The sequence below is a fragment of the Vipera berus genome, assembly GCF_964194415.1.
Source record: "Vipera berus genome assembly, chromosome: 2".
Classification (NCBI taxonomy): Eukaryota; Metazoa; Chordata; class Lepidosauria; order Squamata; family Viperidae; genus Vipera; species Vipera berus.
Window position 1 is genome coordinate 181,109,490 of NC_138203.1, and position 25,365 is coordinate 181,134,854.

General features: G+C 40.6%; 2 protein-coding genes across 4 annotated transcripts in view; one reads left to right on the forward strand and one right to left on the reverse strand.

Annotated features, from left to right (window-relative positions):
- Positions 1-1,739: 1,739 nt before the first annotated feature.
- Positions 1,740-19,142, forward strand: DDX39A (DExD-box helicase 39A). Of its 3 annotated transcripts, none has more exons than XM_081318592.1 (11): positions 1,740-1,798; positions 4,985-5,195; positions 6,082-6,209; positions 8,145-8,237; positions 9,863-10,046; positions 13,211-13,329; positions 14,870-15,001; positions 15,148-15,257; positions 15,466-15,610; positions 15,885-16,032; positions 18,834-19,142. In XM_081318592.1, exons 2-11 carry the CDS (start codon positions 4,988-4,990, stop codon positions 18,848-18,850), a joined length of 1,284 nt encoding a protein of 427 aa, XP_081174718.1. In that variant the 5' UTR covers positions 1,740-1,798; positions 4,985-4,987; the 3' UTR covers positions 18,851-19,142. The 3 variants fall into 3 exon arrangements, with proteins under 3 accessions (XP_081174718.1, XP_081174719.1, XP_081174720.1); XM_081318593.1 differs by lacking the exon at positions 1,740-1,798 and adding an exon at positions 2,828-2,851; XM_081318594.1 differs by lacking the exon at positions 1,740-1,798 and having other exon boundaries at positions 5,103-5,287; positions 18,834-19,140.
- A 3,964-nt stretch (positions 19,143-23,106) lies between these two features.
- ADGRE5 (adhesion G protein-coupled receptor E5) overlaps positions 23,107-25,365 on the reverse strand; it is a 54,869-nt gene continuing 52,610 nt past the window's right edge. Inside the window, exon 20 of the mRNA XM_081321152.1 lies at positions 23,107-25,110. Coding sequence (XP_081177278.1) covers positions 25,078-25,110 — 33 coding nt within the window. The 3' untranslated portion in view covers positions 23,107-25,077. The remainder of the gene's footprint in view (positions 25,111-25,365) is intronic.

Here is a 25,365-nt window from a genome sequence, read left to right on the forward strand (position 1 = left end):
AATTAAGGTCACACATTAAGCAAGTGATTTCAACAGTTGAGGCCAATACATTACACAATCTATATTGTATTCCTGCATCTAGCTTGTATGTATGGTGAATCTGGCAATTTTGGCTCTGGTCACTATGTAGCTATCTGGACTATACTCTAAATATGCCTGTTTTTTGCCTATCAAAGTTGTGGTTTTTCCTGCCTCAAAAGTATTTTAGTTTTATATAACTGAGATGTATTTAACTCATTTGGCTGAATGGGGGTTTTAAGAACATTAGCTTTGAAAAGCTACAGGAATAGTGTTGGTTCCCGCGGACGTCTATAATTTGTGGGCAACTCAAATACTCTGATCCTGCGCAGGACTTGTGAGTTTGGCTGGTGGAGAAATAGGTGCTCCAGGCATTTTTGCATTATTCTCGAGGGCTTGAGTTTAGTGTTAAAATCCTAATTTTTTGTTAATTTTAGAGATGGAAAGTAAACAAACTAAAGAGATAATGACAAGGTGGACAAAAAACTTTGGTTATAATATAGAATTAGAAAAATGGCAAAAATTATGGGAGAGAAACTATAAACTGACAATGTCAACTGTGTATAAAGAAAATTTATATAAAATGTTTTATAGATGGCACCTGCCACCAGCGAGATTAGCAAAAAATGGTTAAAAATATGTCAGATAGATGTTGGAAATGTAAACATAATTCAGGTACCTACTATCATATCTGGTGGACATGTGATAAAGGACTATTGGAAAAAATACATGCTTGGTTAGAAAAAATATTAGGAGAACATGTAGTATTTAATCCTGATTTTTTTCTATTAGGTATAATACCAGAAAAGATTAATAAGCAAAATTTATATTTGGTTCTACGTATTACAACGGCAGCAAGAATAATCTATGCGCAATACTGGAAGAAGGAATACCATCAGAGAAAGATTAAAAAAATATTGGAATGCGCTGAGATGGACAGATTAACTATGAGACTGAACGATAAAGAAGAAACAGAATATTACCAAAGCTGGAATTTATTCTACAAATGGCTAGAGGAAAGAATCAAAGAATAGGACTTGATTATGTCTTAACGTTTTTTGAACCCAGATCACACGCTGATTGAAAAATTAACATATGTATGTAGAGGAAAAATAATAATAAAAAGCTTACTTAAAAAGAAAGTAAAATCCTGAAACCCTTCCATTTTATTTCAAAGGTAAGTATTACAACTCCTCGTTTTCATTTATCTCAAACCCAACTCACTCTCTTGCTTCAATCTCAATTGACGGAAAGCCATCCTAATGCATTCCGTTCCTTGTGACTTCCCGTCTTTTAAAACTGTTTCTTCCTCAAAACAGGTTCGGGTTCTTACATAGTTACACTAGCAATTATTTACTAACAATACTAAGGAAAATCATTTCTTATTCCTAAACAGAAAAGCACTCGAGAACACATCTGCCCGCACCCAAAATGGCGATCAGTTCCTCTTTGCAGTTCACCGCCATACACTCGCCGGAGAAACTTCAGCTGCCCCGACTTCCCTTTCCCACTCCCGGCAGCCATTTCTCCGTAAAGCCACGGGACTTGAAAGACAGGAAGGAGCCGGCATGCATCCTTCCAGCCAATCATTAAGCAAGTACACGAGACTGGCAGGCTTAGGAACCGACGATTTCCTTCTCTCTTTTGCGGGGAGGCGGGCCTTTGTTTGACGATGGCCAATGAGAGGGGGGAAAAACTTCCTTCCCCAGTCCGCCCTCGTTCCAATTGGCGTGGGGCGAGCGCGTTCAGCGGTCGAAGCAGAAGCTCGAGTTGGACGCGGGTAGGTGAATTGGTACCGTGAGGCGGGAGCGAGGGAAGCGGCGTGGAAGCTCCCTAAGGGCAGGAGAGAGCCCGCCCGGCGTGCGGCTCCTCGGACTTTCGGTCGCGGTTCCAGGGGCCGGTGACGGACAGGCGCCGGCTTGGTGTTGCACATAAGGGCGGGGGGGGGGGAGGGAAAGGTTCTCGTGTGCTCGACCCCGTGACTGATCCGTTCAAACGATTTACTTTACCCTGCTGGGATACGTGCAAAAGCTATTTGGGGAACTGGGTTGTCTATCCGGGCACTCCCCCCCTCCACCCTCCACCCCCTTTTATCATGGAAAGTAAAGGTTCGAGCTGCCTCTCCGCCCGCCAAGTTAAGCGGCGCAGAAGGAGAGGTGCAGGTTGCGGGGAGCCATAAGCTTGAAGCCGCCGCCGCCGGTTTCGGAGGTCTTCGGCCGGGTAGGAGCCCCGCAGCTAGGCGAACTCTTGGCGACGTTCCGGTTTCAACGCTCGGCTCGTAGCTTCCTCCGCCGTCCGGTCCTCCTCCTCCTCGTTGGGAGCGAAGCTTTGCGCTTTTTTTCCTCCTCCCGGCAGCAACTTCCATAGGGCCCTCCGACGGAGTATCCTAAATAATAATAATAATAATAATAATAATAATAATAATAATAATAATAATAATAATAATAAAGTTGGAAGGGACCTTGGAGGTCATCTAGTCCAACCCCCTGCTCAGGCAGGAAACCTTATACCATTATCTAGGTCAGGGGTCAGCAACCTGAAACAGTAAAAGAGCCACTCGGAACCGGTTCCCTCACAAAAGGAAAAACTCGGAGTCGCAAAAAATGTGCGTGCATGTGCATACATGCGCGCATGCGCAGAACAGGGTTTGACTGAAGAGTGGAGCCAAGGCGAGATATGCACCTACCCTGCATATTTGAATTGATTGGTTGAACTTTTTTAGTCCCACTTTTTTTTTTTTGGACTGCACATGGCAGAGGACTGGGAGCCGCAGGAGACGGCTGAAAGAGCCGCATGCGGCTCCGGAGCCGCGGGATGCAGACCTGTGATCTAGGTGAATTAAAAACAGACAAAAGAGTATGATTAAATGTCTGTGGGAAGTTTCCCCATAAACGAAAGCTAACGCAGTGCTATTTAAAAACAAACCAAAAAAAAAACATATAGAAAAGTCAATTTGTAACTTCTGGGTTGGTTGAAGTCTTTTTTTTCAGTAGTTTTTGGAAATAATGTTTTTTTACCTTCGCTAATTGTCTGTCTTTTTCTGTTTATGAATACTAAACGTTATTTATTAGATTTTATTTTTTTACTCCACCTTTGCTTCTCAAGGGGAGATGTAGCATCCAGTTATTTCTCCCAAGAATAACTCTTGAGAAATCAATGCTTTGACCTAGAGGCACTCCTAAATGGTGGTGGTGAATTTGGACCAAGGTTTTCCTAATTCTGCATCTCAGCCACTACCCTCTTTTGCTTCAAACAAAGAAAGGCTGCTTCCTATAATGCAAGTCACCTTAGGCTTAGATAGAACCTCTGGGTTTGTCTTCTCAATGCCAAGTCCCATTCTACCAACAGTGAGATGCGAGGCTGGTGTCCAGTATATCAGGAGGTCTTTGGGTTAGGGAAGTCAGAAGTATCTTTATAGGCTACCTAACTCCCAAGTTACTCTGGGTGGTTTACAACTAAAAAAAGACAATAACACAGAGAAAGTATAACTGACTTGAAGATCAAGGTACCAAAACAAATCAAATCAGCAATACAGAAGGAGGACTCCGCAGTCCCCCCTGTTCCAATAGCTTGTGAGAACAAGGTTTTTGCAATTTCCTAAAGGACATAAAGGAGGATGCTCATTCCTGAGGGCAGGAATTGTAGGATACATTATCATGTTATGAACCATTTTTAAAAAGCAATTTTGTTTATTCCTGTCTACTTCAGTTTGTGTGCATGGTTGCACGCCTGAGTCAGTGTCAACTCTTATTGACTAGATGAACAAGCCCATGAAGTTTTCTTGGCAACCTTTTTGGAAGTGATTTCCCATTGCCTTTCTCCAAGGGCTGAGGAAAAATCTAGCCCAATGTCACCCAGCTGGCTTCATGGTACTACATAATCTCCTGGTGTTTAGTCTGATGGCTTTAATCACCACATCAAATTGGGTCTGCATTAATGGATATGTAATTTCCATAAAGCCTATGGAAATTAGCTCCATGTGAAAGAGTGGGTTAAAATTGGAGACCAGCTTAAGACTGGCTGTCAGTCCACATTTGTATTTCTTAATGGAGACTAAGTAAAAGTCCTCTTGAATGATGAGCAAATCACCTAGCCCTTTCTCTGTAGCATTGATGGAAGACTCATTATGATTAATCTGTGATTTAGCTAATCTTTTCTGTTCCTTGACAGATGAAATATTAATTAAAAGAATTAACATTGAAAATGAGTTTTCCTAATGTTAATGAGGAACAGGTAGATACAAGAGAACAATATTTTTATCCTTGATTTAAATACAGACTGTTTTAAAACGAGCATTGTCTGCATAGCATTCTTTGAAAATCCATGAAGATTGATGGGTAAAAGTATATGAAAAGAGATTGATGTCTACCATTTATAAATACATTTAGTACAGCAGGGATGAGATTATAACTTCAGCACTATAATTTTATCATAGATCTTTGAAGACTTGTTTGAAAGATAGATATGTTCTTAATAGGTTCTGTGGCTTGTGAGAAGGCCAAATCACTTAGTCAGAATCTTGTCAATTCCTTGCCCTCTGTTTTGGATTATTTTTACAACAACTTCTATGACTTAAAAAGTTTGTATTAAGGGGGAAAGAATGTGCCTACTATAATAAATGCATGGTAACATGGGTTTGATATCAACAATATTGCGTGTAGCTTTTTTAAAAAATGGCATCTGACCTGAAAAATAATAGCTGAGGATGGAAAAATGAGTGATGCTGATCTTAGGCTCACAACTTGCTTGAAAAATTACAACTTTGAGAAGTTGGGAAGTTAGTCAAACTCTATCAGTAGGATTTGCTCAGAATTGATGGCTATAAATAGCTTCAAGCTGGAGTCTATTAATCGCTACCTCCAAGTACACCTGTAGTTCCATTTTAGTTTTGGTCTCCCTCATCCTGGATTTAGCTGTCATCCATCAATGTATTACAGAAGTTCTGTGCTTTTTGCTTTCCCTGAAGGATATGGCTGAGCAGGATGTGGAGAATGAGTTGCTGGATTATGAAGATGACGAAGAGCCTCAAGGAGTGACAGATGCAGCTCCTCCCCTTGTTAAAAAGGATGTGAAGGGCTCTTATGTCTCCATTCACAGTTCTGGCTTCCGAGATTTCCTGCTGAAGCCAGAATTACTTCGTGCCATTGTGGATTGTGGCTTTGAACATCCATCAGAAGGTAGGAGCTGAGCCAAGGCCTTTGGTCCCCCACATCAATCAGCCCAGTTCACCCACCGGGAAGCAACTGCCAGTGGTGCTACGCGGTGCAGGGTGAGAGCTGGGGGCTGCAGGGGTGGGATAGTTTGGTTTTAATTGTTATCGATATTGAGTCTAGCACAGCCACTGTGATGATGATCATATGGGGAGCTCTGTAAATAAAATTTCAATATTGGAGGTTATTACAATTGTGTGAGAAAGTATTTTTTAATTTTTTTAAAAATTTACATATCTTAGAATGTTACCAGAACTTCACTGTGGGACCAACCGATATATAAAGAGAGTATAAGTGAACAAATAATATGTCTGGTTTCTTTTACTACTTTAAACATGTTATTTAATATCTGTAAAAAAAAAACACTCACTCGCTTTAGCAATTCTGAAAGAGATAAATTTCACAAAACTATATCATCTTTGATGCAAGATCTCAGTTCAGTCTGGCACAAGAGACATAATTTTTCAGTTAGCCAATTCTGAAGTCCTGTTAGCGCCTGAGCTCCCTTTAGGATGTGGAGTAGGATCTTATATTTAAGGGGAAAGGTTAGGGATTTGCAGTATGCCAGTAAAAGCCTATTATGGAACAGCTAATTCACACCAAAGGTCTTTACAGTCTGTTACATTTGTTTTGTAATACAAAGTGAGGCATGGATTAAATGCCAGTAGTCTGAAAACATTACTTCCTTATGGGATATGTATGTAGGATACTTCATCTCCAAGGATATAATACGGAATATCTGTTTGAAAGAAGGGAAGTTTGGATCAAGGCTGCTGGAGTTTGTCATAGAAATGAGATACTTTCATATCTCCAGTGACTCTTGTGTAGTTATTTTTTATTCTTTCCCTATCAGTACAACATGAATGCATTCCACAGGCAATTCTAGGCATGGATGTACTATGTCAAGCCAAATCAGGCATGGGCAAGACTGCTGTTTTTGTATTGGCTACTCTGCAGCAGATTGAGCCACTGGATGGGCAGGTATGTAAAGGAAGTTGGGAAAGAGTTTGTTAACAGAAAGCTATATACCATAAGTAGGTGGTAGGAGTCTTGTAAATTTATTTATTTATTTGTTTGTTTGTTTTATATACCGCCCTTCTCCCGGAGGACTCAGGGCGGTGTACAGAGCAATAAAGTAAGAATACAATAAAGCAATAAAGTGAGAAAATTTTAAAACCCAAATCCATCAGGCCAGGCCGGCTTGTTGGAATAGATAAGTTTTTAGATCACGCCGGAAGGAGCGAAGGTCGGGGGCCATCCGGATTTCAGCCGGTAAGCGGTTCCAAAAGATTGGCGCACCCACCGAGAATGCTCTCCCCCTGGGGGTCACCAGCCGACATTCTCTGACCGGTGGCACCCTGAGGAGGCCCTCTCTGTGGGAGCGCACAGGACGGAGGGACGTTGACGCCGGCAGTAGGTGTTCCCGTAGGTAATCCGGACCCATGCCATGTAGGGCTTTGTATGTCATCACTAGCACCTTGAATTTCACCCGGAAGGCAACTGGAAGCCAGTTCAGCTCACGGAGCAGAGGTGTAATATGGGAGTATCGGGAGACCCCCAAAAGCACTCGTGCAGCTGCACTCTGCACCAGCTGAAGCTTCCGAGTGGTTCTCAAGGGCAGCCCCATGTAAAGAGCGTTGCAGTAGTCAAGACGAGAGGTCACAAGTGCATGGGTGACTGTACGCAAGGCATCCAGGTCCAGATAGGGTCGCAGCTGGCGCACCAGACGAACCTGGGCGAAGGCCCCTCTAGTCACAGCTCCTATATGATCATCTAAGGAGAGCTGTGAATCTAAGAGGACACCCAGATTGCGAGCCTTATCTACGGGGGGTAATAACTCGCCCCCGATATTAATAAATGTGATTCAACTACCATGAGTGCAACGATTCTGGGCATGGACACCAAAAAGGATAAAAATTAATGGAGATGCTGGTTTTTTTTTTTTGTTTTCAGTGTGCTTTTCTTAGCAATTCCAATTCGTCAAGAGTCAGATTCCATTTGAGGTGTTTTAGTATTTTCATCTCTGAGGTGTGTGTGAGAGGGTGCTGTTGAACCTTCACCTCTTAACACAGATTTCTTGCACTTTTAAAAAGAAGAAGACTTCAATCATACAGTTAGACTTCCAGATGCTTTCAACCGTATCTCTGCTGTTGCAAAATGTTATTTCATAGTCCGGCGGAGGCTCTTGATTCATGTAATAGTAATTTATTAAACTTGTATTTCGCCCAACTCTCAATGGCTTTTGATGGCTCGCTACAGTAAAAGAAAATTACAATAAAACATAAAAGGAACTGGAGCGTGCCAACCCTGGAGGATCTAATCAGCCAGGTAGATGTTATAGGAGATAGGCAGTCCTTCAACTAAGCAGGCACTGTCATGTAGAACCTTGTAGGTAACAGCCAGTGTCTTGAAACACACCTGCAAGCAAATTATCAACCGGTGCAGCTTGCGAGGCAGAGATGTTACATTGGCATGTCTTGGGCATGCAGTATTGTTTATGTCACAACAGTCTGAAGCTACTGGGTGGTCTTCAAGGGTAGACCTATGTAGAGAGCACTGCAGTACTCCAAGCCACAAGGTGACATGGGCATGAGCAACTGTCTGAAAGGCCCCTTGATCTAGGAAAGCACACAACTGTCTCACTAGATGAATTTTGCGAAGGCTTTCCTGGCGAGAGCTGCCACAGCAGGGCAGGGGCTGTGAATCCAGGAAGACCTCACATCTGTGCCAACCTTGAAGGGAGAAGTGCAATTCCATCCTAGGTCGAAGATGGAATATCCTGAGACCTGAGTAATTCAGACACCCACAGCCACTCTGTCTGGGTAGCGTTGAGTTGGGGAATAGCTCCTCCCCATCCAAACGACTAAAGAACTTTTCTTGATGCCTTTGTATCAATATTTCTTTTCATTCTGCTAGGTCTCCGTGCTAGTGATGTGTCATACCCGGGAACTGGCATTTCAGATCAGTAAAGAATATGAACGCTTCTCAAAGTATATGACCAATGTCAAGGTGAGGGGCAAGTATTGCTTTGGGCTTCAAAATATTTAGAATCCTTACTATTTTTAAAAAAAAATATCTCTGGAAATATATTGTGAATAACATCTATAATTAATTGGGGAAGGAGTTTATATGGAGAAAGAGAGAGAGAATGCCCTTACCTTGGCATTGGCTTGCTCGTATTTCTTCATGGACATCACCTAAAGCTTTTTTTGGAGAGCTTGTAGTAGGATTCTTTTTTGGACTTTTGATATTAAGAGGAAACCACACGTACTTACCATATAAATATTCCTCTGTTCAGTCCCTTGTATTTCCAGGTACTTCTAGGAAAAGTCTCTAAGATCTCAGAGAACTGTTTCTAGTGAAAATAGACAGTTCTGAACTAATGGGATTTTGGGGGGAGGGCTGCCTTTGAGTCATTGTGGGCTCCTCGTGATTTTCTGTATAGGTCCTTGCAGTTTTCCTGGCAAAATTTCAAAAAATGGTTTGCCATTGCCTTCTTCCTAGGACCGAGAGTGACAGACAAGCCCAAAATCACCCAGCTAATACAGGACTAGAACTTTGGTCTAGTTTTCAACCCAATGCCTTAGCTAATACACCAAACCAATGATCGTAACGGGCTAATTATTTGATTCTAAAATCTATGTACTACTAGAACTCCTACTATGTCTGTCTCTCTGTACTCTTAAGTTAGCCCAAGTGCATTATATCACATCAATTTTTTAACCAAGGTTCCTAAAATAAGCTAACTTAAAGGATGCGTAAAATACCTAGGACTCCTGTGGAATTCAAAGTTCCATGATGTTCAGATCCATTTTATTTGCAAAGTTGCTCGCCATTGCAGCGTCTCCACAGTCAGGTGATCATAATTTCTAACACCCTCTGCCAGCTTCCCACAATCAGTGGAGAAGCTGACAGGAAATTAAGAGATGGTCCCACTCCAACTGCTTTTTTGTCTGCCCATGGTCATTCTGTTTATCTGTTTAGGTAAGTAAATATTGACTTACTATTGAAGGTTGTTTGCCACTAGAGTTAGGTTTTTTTATGATATATATACACTCTTGTTAGATGATCATGGGACCATCCAGCAGTAGGGTAAAAATAGGATCAACCTAAAACTTAATGTTCATTTTGGTCACGTGGTTGTACTACCATTCTGTCAAAGAGTGATCCAACGGGTCACAGGATTGTCTAGTATTGTATAAAAGCTTATCTTGGTCTTCTTGTGCCCGTTTATTGTTTCAAAGTGACTGAAATCCTTGTCTCTTCCTTCTAGAAAAAAAGGTAACTAGTGTGAATCCTAGCTTTCAAGAGCTTTATTTGTTTGTGTGTGTTTGTGCATCTGTTCCCTTGATTTATTGTTGACCCCTGGTGGCTACCTAAATTAGTCCCTGTACTTTTATTAACTACATTTTTCAGAAGTGGTTTGCCATTGTTTCCTTTCCAGAGCTGAGAGTGACTGGTCCAAAGTCACCCAGCTGGCTTTGTGCCTAAGGCAGGACTAGAATTCATGGTCTCCTGGTTTCTAGCCTGGTACTGTATTGCTACACCAAAGGTGCTGTGTTTGAATTTTATTTACTGCATTGTATAAATAATGCATTGCAAAGTCATCCAAGTGATTTCCAATTCTCCTGCAGGTGTCAGTTTTCTTTGGGGGGCTTTCTATCAAGAAAGATGAAGAGGTACTTAAGAAAAACTGTCCCCATATTGTGGTGGGAACCCCAGGCCGTACTCTAGCATTGGTGCGCAACAAGACACTCAACCTGCGCAATGTGAAGCATTTTGTTTTGGATGAATGTGACAAGATGCTCGAGCAGCTAGGTAAGAGAACTTGGGGAAGGGAAGGGGGGGTGTAGGCTGGAGAAGTCCAAATAAAACTGGAATTGTTTATAGAGTATAGAATACTTTTTTATTTTTATTTTTTTTATTTTAATTCCATTTATATCCCGCCCTTCTCCGAAGACTCAGGGCGGCTTACAAGCTTAGCAGTAGCCTTCATTCTATGTATATGCCTGCTTATTAGGGCTTTCATACACCCCCCAAGCGGCATTATTACAAAGTCAGCTTATTGCCCCCGACAATCTGGGTCCTCATTTTACCTACCTCGGAAGGATGGAAGGCTGAGTCAACCTTGAGCCTGGTGGGATGCGAACCTGCACTAATTGCAGGCAGCTGGTGTTACTTAAGGAGGCATTAGCCCACTGCTCCACCAAGGCTCATACTTGACCTATTGTAGGAAAATGGCCTGGTGCCCAAATTAGAGAACAAGACACTGAGATAGAGATTTGGTGTGCATGATTCAGACTTCACTTGAACAGAGCACCCATTTATTATTCAGTAAACCGTCAGACCTTTTCAGACATCAGGAAAACCTGAAAAAATAGTGCTGCTTTAATGAATCCGTCTACTGCAACCTTTAAGCAGCTATTTTCAGGTGCTCATAGAAGTGAGCTGCTTTAAAAAAGTACAAGTTGCAATATTTACATGAAGTATGATGAAGCGTGTCTTCCAAATTACTGCTAAGCTTGTAAGCCGCCCTGAGTCTTCGGAGAAGGGCGGGATATAAATGGAATTTTAAAAAAAATTGTATTGGAAGAGTGCCTTGCCCTGCTAGTAGTAAAGTAAAGCTCTTTTAAAGGGGTATATCGGTAACTCCCTCTCTCTTTTCCGATAGAGGAGGAACGGCTGTTAGTTTGTACAGCGAGGATGCATATCATCCTGAGACAAAACAAAAACTACCACTTTAATTCAGTTGGGATGGAATTAAAGTGCAAACACGCGGGGGGGGGGGGGAAGAGCTTAGCAATATTTCCGAATTGCTCAGCTTTATCTGATATATTTTAGAAACTTCAAAAAGAAACCTATTGCCTGCCCTGAAGAGAGGGCCTTATGACAAGGTAACAGTGAAATAGAAACACCGGAAAAAGCTTTCTGCACTGACATAACGTAAAGCAGGGGTCCCCAACCACCGGTCCATGGACTGGTACCGGGCTGCACAAACAGGCAAAGCCCCATCCGCGGGATGCAGGCAGTACATGAAACCACGCCCCCTCCGGTCCACGGAAAAACCTTTCGCCACGCAACTGGTCCCTGGTGCCCAAAAGGTTGGGGACCTCTGACAAAGCATACAAAACACACAACGTTTGGAATGCCTTTGGCTTGGAATACTTCCAGAATAGTCTGAGCAACACCCAACACAAAGGGGAAAGTTGTATTCCATCAAAAAAATGTTGAGACTCTAGAAAGAGTACAGAGAAGAGCAACAAATATGATCAGCGGACTGGAGGCTAAAACATATAAGGAACAGCTGCTGGAATTGGGTATGTCCAGTTTAAGGAAGAGAAGGGTGAGGGGTGACATGATAGCAGTGTTCCAGTATCTCAGGGGCTGCCACAAAGAAGAGGGAGTCAAGCTATTCTCCAAAGCACCTGAAAGCAGGACAAGAAGCAATGGATGGAAACTAGTCAAGGAGAGAAGCAACCTAGAACTAAGGAGAAACTTCCTGACAGAACAATTAACCAGTGGAACAACCTGCCTCCAGAGGTGGTGAATGCTCCAACACTGGAGGTTTTTAAGAAGAGACTGGACAGCCATTTACCTGAAATGGTATAAGGTTTCCTGCCTGAGCAGGGGGTTGGACTAGATGACCTCCAAGGTCCCTTCCAAATTTATTATTATTATTATTATCAAACTCAGAAAGAGTATTGCTTTGAATTTAAAACTTCTCAAACTGGAAACATTTTTCATATTACTATTGCAAGCTTACAGCTCTGTTTTTTGCTGTGCTGTCAGAAACTCCTTATCTATAACATGCAATCAGCCATTTGTCCAAGCAGACGAACAATGGCTTAATTCTTTTGTGCAACCTAGGAACAGGCTGCTTTGTGTGCAGGTACAAGTCATAAATCATCTATGTGCAATCAGATGTCCTTCAAGGAATAAATCACATCGCTAACCATGACTCTTGAAGAGTTGTAATCCAAAAACATACAAAAGATGCCAGGTTAAGAATCTCATATATCCTGATTTGAGCTGATCTATATGGCATTTAAACACACCTGAAGGGAAACCTTTATAGGCCCTATAGTAATCAAAGAAAACAGGGTGCCCATTCACAAAATGTCTACTATGGTGCACATAGCTACTCACAGACTTTCACAGAAATGTTTGCTAATATTGCTGAAAGACAGTTTATCCAAGAGGTAGAATACAAAGCCCTAGAAAACAAACCGTCCATTTCGACTGTTTTCTTGGGGCTGGGCTCATTCTCCCCCGATGCTTTTTCCCAAGACTTCCATTATCCAAGAGCACACCTTTCTTTCTCACTTCTCCTGCCGTTTATTTCCACATCCGTTTTGTGCTTTTTCCCTGAGCTGCCTTTCCTCTCTTTTCTATGCTTTCCTTTTCTCACTTGGCGATCGCTTGCAACTCAACCTTTACCTGTCTTCTTTGAAACCCTCCTGTTAGTCAGCTCGTCCGTGGTTTTCATTTGCAGCCTAACCTGTTCCTTTTTTCCTTTGAGAAGGATGAATAGTTGGAGCACATGAAAGCTGAGCATTGGCCTCTAATTACATTATTATGATTAATTACATGCGGCCCAGTGGCATTTTGGAAAATAAAGATGTCAAGGGCTTGTTTGAAATGCTTTTGTAAAAATCACAGTTGCGAGGTCACGTCAAAGGTGGTTGGGGATTATTTCTGATACTGTTTTGCTTATTTGTATACTACAGCTGATAATTTTTTATGGAAGGGTACAAAGAAAAAAGTGTCTGGTTTTACAGGTTGTAATCAGAAGAGGCAAAGATGAGTTGAGGAAGCTCTCTGTAGAAATGTTTAGAGTTCTATTGCATCTCTGTTCTCTTGGCCATTACAATAAAACATTTGAGTGTGAGAAATAGTGACAGGGAGTGGTTGAGCTAATGAATCCTTGAATTTCAAATCTGCTTTTGTTGGCAACTCTTTATTTTTATCCGCGTTTCTTTTAGACATGCGCCGTGACGTACAGGAGATCTTTCGATTGACTCCCCCTGAAAAGCAGTGCATGATGTTTAGTGCCACCTTGAGCAAGGAGATCCGGCCTGTCTGCAGGAAGTTCATGCAGGATGTAAGTGCTAAAGTCTCACCTTTTGCTGCCCAGTGGGGACAGTCCATGCAGCATACACACGCAACGTAGACAAAAGAGAATCTGCCGAGTCAGTTTTGTGTTCCTGTCAACATCCTGTTTGGGGCAACAGGTGGGGGTATGAAGCAGATTGCGGGTACTTGAAAGCAGCAAATGTCAGCAGCAAATGTTAATCATGCAAATACCACAATTATAAATCAGGGCAGTATTTGCATAATTATATTGTTACACATTTGCCATCACTTATGCCTCCTCCTAGCAACATTGCAGATACACTAGAAAGAAATCCTGGGAAGAATGTACTGTAGTTTACCATTCAATAAAATCCTAGAGGAGACCTTGCCCTGAGGGTTGGTGCAGCGAAAGTGGCTAGCTGCTTAAGACATAGGAAAAGTTAGGACTTAGTCTTGTAACTGATCCTGCCACTAGCTGTTCTGTACCAGCCTGCTACCGGCCCTGCATAAAAGGCAGGGACAACCCCTTTTACAAGAAGGCAAGAGGCTGGAACTAAGCCTGCCAAATTTATTAACATAAAAACATAAACAGAGCAAACACGAACCATGAAACAGGAGCTATTCAAACGGTTGCCTTCAGCAAACCAGCCCTCCCACACATTCCCCTTTTATACAGTTCAGGGCGTGGCTTCTCTCTGCCTCCTTCCGAGGTGCCCCATTGCCTTCCTCTGTTTACTCCTGATTGACTGCCTCCTGCGTCTGGCGTCCTTGAACAGGGCCAGCTGTGGGTCATCTTCATCCACACTGTCAGGCTCACACAGCTGGGTCTGCGTCGTGACCAGATGGGAGGGGCCTGGCTGAGGGCTCTGTGGAGCCTCAATATTATTCTCAGCAAGCTCTTCAACACCCCCCCTCTGAATCGTCCGACCCAACTGCCGAACCCACAGGCTGACCCTGAATCACAACACTAGCACAGATTCAGGTGCAGTTTAAGAGATCTGACTGCAATTATTACATGATGGTGGTCCTAAAAGGTAATAACTTGATGTATTCTACCCAACTCATTTATTTAGTTGTGAAAGATTCTTTTTTTGCTTCATTGATTGGACACAGATAAAAGTCATGATAAATGCCCATTAAGTTAGGGACCAATTTTGTGGTTCACATTACTGAGAAATCTGTATACGCTCTTCAGCAGATTTTTTTTTAAAGTTGAAGCTTGATAATGTACAATCCTACAAAAGGAATAATGCTAGAATTATCTCTAGACCATATTCATAGTAGTCCTAGGAATAAAATAGAGGAGGGCCATGTTTTCTGTGGTGGCAGAAATCAGAGGATGTCCAATAGCACTTTTTTCAACTAACATGTTTAATTAATGTGTTAGTTAAAAAAAAAGTTTTTGTGAGTTATGGCTTACTTCATCGTATGTGCCAGATGTAGGAACAAACGTTATTTCTGTAAATTTCAGAATGTTTGCATTTTACATTAATATTTATTCATGACTGTATGTTAATATGTATGCACAGGAGAGGATTTTGCTATAATCATTTGTTCGCTATTTCCAGCCCATGGAGGTATTTGTAGATGACGAGACAAAGCTGACTCTGCATGGTCTGCAGCAATACTATGTAAAGCTGAAGGACACAGAGAAAAACCGCAAACTTTTTGACCTGCTGGATGTACTTGAGTTCAATCAGGTCTGTATGAAAGGATTGGCAACCATGGCTTGTAAGTGGTATCCCACCTCCTGGGGTTGGAAGCTATGGTCACAATGGGAGTTGAAGGCTAATGGGAATCTGTAGGGCTTCCAGATCAACCCCTTTTGCTCTCCCCATCCCTGCAGGTTGTGATATTTGTAAAGTCTGTGCAGCGCTGCATGGCATTAGCCCAACTTCTGATCGAGCAGAACTTCCCAGCTATTGCTATACACAGGGGCATGTCTCAGGAAGAGAGGTGAGCAGCATCAGAGTCTGAAACCTGAACATCGCTTGTAGTATCTATGCTTTTGAGAATGGAATATGGGGACAATTATGTCTTGATAGTTAAAAAAAAAAGTCAAGCGTTGTACTAACTAGTTCTAAGTACTTTGGGCGTAAGAATCAGACTCAGCTCCGGAGAGGAATCATGAAGTTCAAGGAAGTATTTTTTATTTTTTTGGCAGGCTCTCTCGGTATCAACAGTTCAAAGACTTCCAGCGTCGTATCTTGGTGGCCACTAATCTTTTTGGCCGTGGGATGGACATAGAGCGAGTCAACATAGTCTTCAACTATGATATGCCTGAGGATTCCGATACCTATTTACACAGGGTGAGTGAAATCAGGTTTGTTGCTTCTGTTCTAATACCTTGCCAGTTGCGGTAAGGAGCTGGTGGCTTGCAAATTCTGGATGGCTTCTGATCACTCTCTTCATGGATTCCCAGCCTCTTTTTGGATTTGATTTTTCTGATGAAAATTCTTAAATGAAGTTTGCCTGATTTTTAAGTGAGCATCTGATTTATCCCTCTGACGGATATCTTTGAAATACTGGATTCAGTTTGGGGAGGAGCTTCTTTTGATCCTTCATACAATCTTCTCTCTCCAGGTGGCCCGGGCTGGGCGCTTTGGTACGAAAGGCTTGGCGATTACCTTTGTGTCAGACGAAGGTGATGCCAAAATCCTTAATGAAGTACAGGATCGCTTTGAGGTCAACGTGGCTGAGCTCCCAGAAGAGATAGACATCTCCTCTTATAGTATGTATTGATTCGTTTACCTTTCTTTATTGCATTTTATACTGCCATAATCTACGTTGATTCCTAATATATAGCCCACGCTAAACCCATATAAAATCAAAATAGCATAAAATAAGAGTTTAAAAAGTGCAGTGGCGACTTTTCCTCGGTCCTCCCAAGTACCTCTCAGGACAGTTTCCTTTTTTTTTTACTATTTTCTGGAAAGTCAGCTTTAAGAGGGAAATTGTTCCACAGTAAAGAGACTGTGACACAAACAGCATTTGGAATCACCTCAAAAAGCTAGGGGACTGTCAAGACAATTTTGCAAGGATCTGCATACCGGATTAAGAAGATGGCTCAGAGAGGAAGTGATCCTGTAAGACAGGGCTTTTCGACCTTTTCACCCATTGTACCACTTTTAGGATATGGCAAAATCTGAGTACCACCAGTCACCTAGCTCCAGCCATCTCTCGCTTAGGCTTGTGCAGTGCTGCCACCGGTTCAGCTCATTCCCCTCCCCCGCCACCACTTTTCTAGGATGGTCGCGTACCACCTGCCAGGTGCCAATGTACCACAGGTGGTACCCGTACCACTGGTTGAAAAGCCCTGCTGTAAGAGCCCAGGTGTAGGGTTTGCAAGTTAAAGATCTGAACTGCACCCTAAAACCTTTTGATAACCTGTGCAGTGTAGACTTTATAGGAATATGACTACTCCAATATACGACATTTTGGGCCAATTGTATTTTATGGATGCTCTTCAAAGGTACCACCAAGCAGGGTACATTATAATAACCCAGGTGTACAAATAGTCCTCAACTTACAGGCATTTGTTTAGTGACTGAAGTTACAATGGCATTTAAAAAAAGTGACTTGTGACCGTTTTTCACACTTATGACCATTGCAGCGTCCCCATGATCACACAATCAAAATTTGGGTGCTTGGAAGCCAGCGTGTATTTATGACAGTTGCACTGTCCCGGGGTTATGTGATCACCGTTTGTATCCTCCCCAGCCAGCTTCTGACAAGGAAAGTCAACGGGGGAAGCCGGATCCACTTAATGACCGAATGATTAACTTAGCTGCAATGATTTGCTTAACTGGCAAAAAAGATTGAAATGGGGCAAAATTCATTTAGCAACTGCCTTGCTTAACAATGGAAATTTTGGACTCTATTGTGCTTGTACATTGAGGACTACCTGTATTGTACTGAGTCATGGTTGCCAGAGGTTTTTTGTTGTTGTTTTGCAGATCAGAGATAGAGATATAAAATTACAAGTGTAGCTAATGCAGGATTACTACCTGGTTCTGTTTCTGGGGATCCTATAGATCAGTGTTTCTTAAAGTTGGTTCTAGGACCCCTAAGGGTGCCCCAACATCCTGTCTGTGACCTGCAAAATCAATATTTGCCAGTCTAAAATCGTGTATGTATGTGTATATATATATAAATATATATATATAATATATATATATATATATATATATATATATATATATATATATATATATATATATATATATATATATATATATATGTATATATATATGTATATATATATATATATGTATATATATATGTATATATATATATATATATATATATGTATATGTATATATATATATGTGCAAATTATTCAAATTGCTAATAAAGAATTTGGGAGGCTAAGATGATCATTTCGAACTCATTTATGTTCTCATCAGTTAGTCATTTATGTTCTCATCAGACTAACTGATGAGAACATAAATGAGTTCGAAATGATCATCTTAGCCTCCCAAATCCTTTATTAGCAATTTGAATAATTTGCACAAATAATGAGCTGTCATAAGTTGACTAGTTCCTGTGGATAAGCCCTGAGCCGGGCCAAAACAGGAATGAAAGAGTTAATTAGCAAGGTCCATTCAAAAAGCCTTGACAAATACTTAAACATATATATATATATATATATATATATATATATATATATATATATATATATATATATATATATATATATATATATATATATATATATATATATATATATATATATATATATATATATATTATATCCCATCCATCAAGAGAACAGCACATTTTTTATCTTTGATATAGTAAATACAAACAAACAAAAACATTTGGGGGAGACCTCAATAATTCTTAAAAGTGGAAAGGGGTTCTGAGAAACAAATAGTTTAAGAAACTCTGCTGTAGAAGGATGATTGTGTTGCTACTTGTGCCCTACTGAGGAGAGCTAGGCCTGCACACTTGAGTGCTGGAAACAATTATAAATCCTTAAATTAGCCGGTAGCAGCAAGGGGTGGAACAAGTATCCATTGCTGGTTTGAAAGTAAAGACACTTGCACCCTCTGTAAACTCTCTTCTACGTGTTCCATAATTGAAATATGGGGAAATGCATTTGTATAAATATATAGCATCAATATTTTTCTCAGTTAAATCTTCAGTTTGTTTAGGAGGCCAGATGCATGATAGGAATGAGCGAAAGGCGACCATGAAATGGGACTGTTGGGGCGGGGCGGGGGGCAGAGATGGCTGTTTTACCAATAAGGAAGGCTGTTTTAAGGACAGGATATGACTGGTAAGGTTTCCATGTACACTTCAGATACACTTCTTCAAAAGTAGACCTAATTAATGGAGAAACAAAGCACCGATGACAGTGCCTGCTGACTTGTACAAGGGGACAGCTTTAAGCTCCCAAGAGAATGGCCCCCTCCTAGCTTTGGAGAGTTGAGACTGGACTCTCCAGCACCACAGAGGCAGCATTCAACTAATTTGGCTGCAGAGGATGACTGAGTAACTGACTGCTATTTTTCATCTGGTCTCTTGCAGTAGAACAAAGCCGGTAGCCTGAGTTCACGGAACCCAGAGTGGAACAGGAGGTTGAGCACATCCCACGTCTTCTGCTGAACTCAGATGAATATCTTCTTGAAAAGATACGCTATGCAAAATGTTGGGGTTTTGGTTCTTAACGTGAAGTCTTACAAAGTGCCCAGATGGTATTTTTGCCTCAGCTCAAGCCTGGGGGCTTTTTTAATTAGATGTTTCTATTTTCTGAATAGTCAGCCCCTGAGGCTATGTTTCATAAATAAAAATTTAAAATAACTTTTTGGGGCTGTCTTAATGCATAATGAATCTACTGGTTATAGAAAACACACATATGCACATTCTTGCTTGCTTCTTCCACTTTCTGCGGTCTCCAACCTTCACTTCCTTGACCTACTTGGAGTGCTTTCAGGACAATCAATTTTCCTTGTGTGTGTTGGGCTTCTCTCTAATATATACCTTGTCTAGTCTTCATTTGGTTTCAGGTTTGCTTGAGGCTACTTGTTATTAAATAAACTAAGATGGGAATGGAAGTCCTCAAGAGGCTGCCAGTTTTGAGAAAGTGGTATATTCAGGAGTGCTGTTTTGGTACATGATAAGTACATGATACTTACATCTACTTAGGCCTTCCATTATCCAATCTAGATGGAGTACCCAAATACTAAACATCCCGTATTTTTTTACTTCTTTGGAAAAATAGCAAGACTTGCAATTTCAAAATAACAAAAGGATGTTGTAGGAGGACAGCTGTGTGATAGCCCCAAATCACAAGTAACTTTTTTAAAGTAACGAATGTTGTTGAAAGGCATTTAGCTACAGCCCACTTATCAGATGCATGGAGTGGCTAAACTGATGTAGGATTTAAATTGGGATAAGAAGGGGAACAGGAGGGGAAGATGGTGATTATGCAGATTATATGCGAGTCAGATTACATGCACCTTATCAATCAGAATGTCAGGTTTCATGGACTCTGCATTTAGATCTTATACCAAGTATATAAAAGACACCACAGACTTCCTAAAGGTGCTTTTTCACGAGGCAACTGGACTTTGTTTTCCTTAAAAGACAAAGGCCACTCTTTCAAAGACAGCAAAGTCCACATTTTGGACAGAGAGGACCGCTGGTTATTGAAAGAGGTCAAAGAGGCCATCTATGTCAAAACTGAACAGTCCTCTTCTCAACAGGGGGAGGTTTATAACATCTATCTCCAGTCTAGAACACAGTCCTTTCAACAGTTCCAAGAAGGCTCCATGCCCATTTGCACCTCAGGTGATCCTGATGACCTAACCTCCAGGTGGCATAAACAATTCTCTAAAATGGGTGTCAAACTGCCGGCCCGCAGGCTGGATGCATAATCAGGAAACCGTGCCCACCCTCGTGCCGGCAATGGAGAAAAAGCTCCGATACGTTGCCCATCACGTGACGTCACAAGTTTGACATGTCTGCTCTAAAAGAATGCAAATGACTAGGTGCCTGCATGGAGTATATAAACCCTTCCATTCCTCACCATCTAGTCAAGAGTTGAAGAAGCTTCTTGGATGAGAAGCGAAATGTCTTCAAAGAAAAACAGTTGCCTCATGAAAAAGTGCCTTTGGGATATCTGACCTGGATGACTGAGAATCTCCATAGATAGATTTCCTAAGTTATGTTGGAAATTTCACCAACATTTTAACCATGAAGCTATCGTGTCTTGCCACCGACTGATTGCATACTGCTACATGACTTCACCTTTGACAACATATCTTCAATCAGCAATATTTGAAGGCATATTACACACATGGCTTCACATTTGTGAACATCTTCATTTGATTAACTGAATTTTTCCCCATGTATTAAAAAAATTCCACTTTGATGTCATGGTAAAACACAATGAATGCAAACTATATTATTCAGGAACTCTACAAATCACTATGTCTGCTGCATGTCTCCAGTTTCCACCCGGAATATAGTATTGAATATATCTATAGGATCTAAATTACAATTGCATTTGTTCTGGCCAGCTTTCAGAGATGTGCAACTGATGGATTAAACCGGACATTCTAAAGATAACTCACCTAAATTCAGTAGACAACAGCCAGATCAATTCCCAGGGAAAATGTATTACAATACTACAAAAATACAACATTACTAGTTATGTGCAGTTCAAGCCACTCACAATAAGTTGTAGCCTATACTGGACACTGCATTCTTTTTAGGCACTGGGTGGCAGGCCCATACTTGCGTACAGAAAACCATCCTATCTGAAGTAGATGACAAGAAATAATTGTTATGATGTTAACACAGGAAGCAGATAATCCCAACCAACCACCCCCCCCCACACACACATACACACATCAACACCACCTTCACAGGCCCCAACAACTTCATACACACATTAGAGGCCTCTTTACAGACTGTTCTAATGTAATAAATGCTATCCTCTCTGGATTCTGTGTAGGCCAAACAGTCCAAACTTTGCAAAAAGAATTAATGGATTCAAGTTTGACACCAGGATTTAAAGGAATGGCAAAGTAATCCTGGAGCCTTTGAACCTGACAGGAGATTCCATTACAGATCTCAAAATTTTTGGGAAGGGGGAGGAAGAAAAAACTTGAGAGATTGCTCAACTCATACCGTTAAAAAGTTTCAGGCTAGCTAACAAAATATAATGAGATTTTAATGTATTACAATTGTTAATTGATATAGTGCTTGTAATCTGTTTCATACATAATTTGCACCTGCAGAACTACCCTGTCTTCCCCTCCCTTCTGACCCATCTCATTCCAATTTAAATTCTATGTCGGTTCAGCCCCTCCATGCATCCATGAAAGCTTAAGCCTTTTAATAAAATGTGTTATGAAATCCTTGGCACTGTCTGAGCTTGGCGATTTGCTTGCAGTCATTTCATTACCAGGTAAGGTCATTAGAGAGTGAATGTGTGATTTGCTCCCTGTTTATATATAGGCAGTCCCCAGGTTAAGAACAAGTTCTCTGTCTTTAACTTGAATTTGTATTTACAAATTCTTTAACTTGAACTCGTAGTTACAAATAGACTGCCTATTATTAAAAAATGGCAGACTGTATTGTCCTTTGTCAAACCAACAGAGCACTAAAGCTGTGCGATACTTTCAGGAGCTACTGAAAGAAGATGAAAACTGCTATATATAAAAAAAACACATGGTCTCATTGCTTCGTCAGAATGGGGAAGAACAATGGTGTCTGCTATTTTTAGTAATAGGCAGCCTGTTCGCATTTAAGGATTGCCCTTAAGTCAGACATTCTTAAGGACTGCCTATGCCAGGGGTAGGCAACCTCGGCTCTTTTTATGACTCATGGAATTCTGGGAGTTGAAGTCCATGAGTCATAAAAGAGCCGAGGTTGCCTACCCCTGGCCTAGGCAGTAGTTTGCCCTGTAAGTTTTGGTGAGAATGTGATTCCCTGCTCCTCCCTTGATTAGGGTATTATTTTCTGCTTGTTTGTCTGGTGCTAATCCTTGCTTATCTGGGTGTCGGCTGATGGAAAAGATGAGTCCTGATCTTTTTGTTTCCTTAGCTTTTTTAAATTGCCTCTTTTGAATGGTGTATGTGTGTTTTTTTCTTCTTCTGTGTCTGTTAATAACTAATTTGTCTGACTGCCAAGCATCCAGGAATTGCCTAGCATTTTTGGATTTAGCTTGGTCCAGAATGTTCATAATTTTTCAGTTATATGGTTAAGTCTGCTTATGTGTTGTGAGATTAAGGAATTTTCATAATGTCCTCTGACTGCTAGTTGGTGTTCATGGATGTACTCTCCAGTCTTCTACCTGTCCATCCTACATAATGGTTGCTATAATACTTGAATTACATGATGTAGATGGCTTCTGTTTTCTTCTTCTTGGGCTCCTGGTCTTTTGGTTTACTTATGTTTTGGACAGCTTTAATTGGTTTGTGTGCTACACTAATGCCACGTGCTTGTAACCGTGGGTTGTTTCTGATGTAAGGCAGCGTCATCCTTTTCATAGTTGTGTTGATTGTGCTATTGAGTGGTCAGGCACTTTTGATAAAGTTCTATGGGTATCCATTTTGTTGGAGGATTTTGTATATGTGGTCAGTTTCCTTTTTCTAGTATTCTTGGGTTGTTGCAGTCTTTGTACTTATGTGATTCAGAGAGCAAACTTCACACTTACTCCTACTGATGATGTCACTTAGTTGGCTAATTAAATATCTCCAAGCAAATAACTAAACTCAGACAGCACTAAAGACTACACAGTTCAACCGTGAGCTACATATATTCTCTTCTATTAAAATAGAAAAGATGCAACCAGATTTCTCTTGATTTAATTAAAAGGTGAAGGATTGAGGGGAAAAATGCTTTAAGAAAGTACATAGGTAATTGGATAAATTTTTTAAAAAAAAATTATACATCTTTAAAGGCACTCTTAGAGTGAATATATTTCAAGACTGGCAGTTATGGAAACAATAGTAGAAACAATAGTAGAAGCATCAGTAAAATTAATCCATCCATTTCCTCCCCACCCCATCTCAAGTATAAATTTACATATTCCAATACTACAAAAGGTGCATGCAAAGACTAGGTCTAACTGGTGAATAATTTTGGGAGCAAAATTCAGTAGAAAAATAGCTGTGAACTCTGGTGTTTTGCTATTTACATGCAAATGAGGCACACCTGGAACTGAGATACATATAAAATACAAATACCAAGCACTTTAGAAAAAAAGTTAGGAATATTGGAAACAATTCAAACCTAATTGGTCTAAACATGAAATTTTTCAATATTTTCTGGGAATGGCCACTGTAGAAAAGTTCATTAACTTCATTTAAAAAAGGAAAACTGAGTCAGCCTTGACTCCTGAAGATTTTGTATTTGTGTTGTTTTCTTATAAGAATATGGAAGAGTTTTTCCATCACTGCCTTTCGAGATATTGCTTTTAACTTTCTAATCTAACCCAAGCTCTTCTGTTCCCTGCAAGCGTTCCATCCAGATAATAAAAAAAAACACCACCACCTCAAGTTTATAATTGTGGCTACTTGTCTGAATAAACAACATTACCTGGATTCTTGTAGCTGAGATTGTTCTATATCCTATACCCCTTTTTTGTCATTGCATCTTGTTATCACATGCAGAACTCCAGGGAACAGCAGTAAAACAACATCAAATGAAAACTCTTCCTCTATTTCTGTGCTTCTACTCAAAGGTGTCAGATATGAAGCAGCCCATGAGATGCTAGATTATTTAGATCTGCCTTTTTGAGCTGAATTTGAATTTTGAGCATGGCAGACATTTAATGCACCAAGAAACACTAAAATCTTTGGGCAATGGAAAAGAACTATAATTTAAACAGTTTTATAGCAGGGGATTACTTATACCTAATTAAGCCTGGCTCAGTGTGCAAGGTTGCAAATGAAGGCTTAGTTTTCTATTAAAAATAAATAAAAGTCCTTCTACATCAAAAATTAGATCATTCGCTAAAAGGTCTGTATTTTACCTACACCATGTAGGCAAAATGTATGTTTCTACATTTACATACATTTTTATGTGCAGGACTATTCAGACCAGGACAATTTTATAACTACCTAAAAAGGGACCTGGCTTTATAATCTCATTGACTGGCGAAATTCAAAATTTATATATTTTGGACAAATGTAATTCCAAAGCAAAATAATGTGAAGTTCTTTGTCCAGTCCTAAATTACAGCATCCTTGCCAGTCCTTTGCCTTGCCTAACTCCTTAAATACACTTGATAAACCATATTTATCATCCCTCTTTCTACTTGTTTTAATAGGTACTGCAGACAATCATAGGTTTATACTTGAAAATAACTTAATAAGCATTAGGGGAAATGCTATCAGATCAGTCCATAGGCCACTTGTACTGGACGAAAAAGATCGTTCCTGTTATGTAAAATTCATTTCAAATTTTTGATGCATAATAGCCAGGCAGACGACTAACCAGTGTCCACGGGAAGGACCTTTTATGAAAGTGTCATATGTAGAAGTACCCTTTTAAAAAGAAATGTTCCTCTCTTTGAGAGAGAAGAGCCTCAGCATGAAAGGGAACATTTGATGAAGCCCTGTACCAATATAAGATTAATGTGGGCCTGGTTCCAGAGCTTGCTGGATGGATCCTTGCATAGGTTTCTGGCAGTTTCACTGTCCTTATTGCAGTAGGTCTGAATCAGCAGGCAATAGTTCTGTTATCCAGCCCATCTTTTCCCTGGAAATGTTTATATGCAAAGCAGCACACCTGGAATTCTTTATTTCTGAAAACTCTGTTATATTCCAGATTCTTTCAAAGGTTTGGGAGACTGTGGAAGAAAAGAAAGACAGCCTTTAGAATTATCTAGTAATTGTTTGCTTCCACTGGAGTAAATATTTCATTAATTCTTGATAACAGACATGAATTTCAATAGATTTGTAAGTCCTTCTGTTTTAAGAAAGGACATTTTCCTGTCAACTTATAGGACAATGCAAACTTTACCTATGCAAATAATACAAAGTCTGTAGCACCACAGCCAGAGAATCAATTTTAAGCTCAAACTACACAGCCAATAACTTCAATT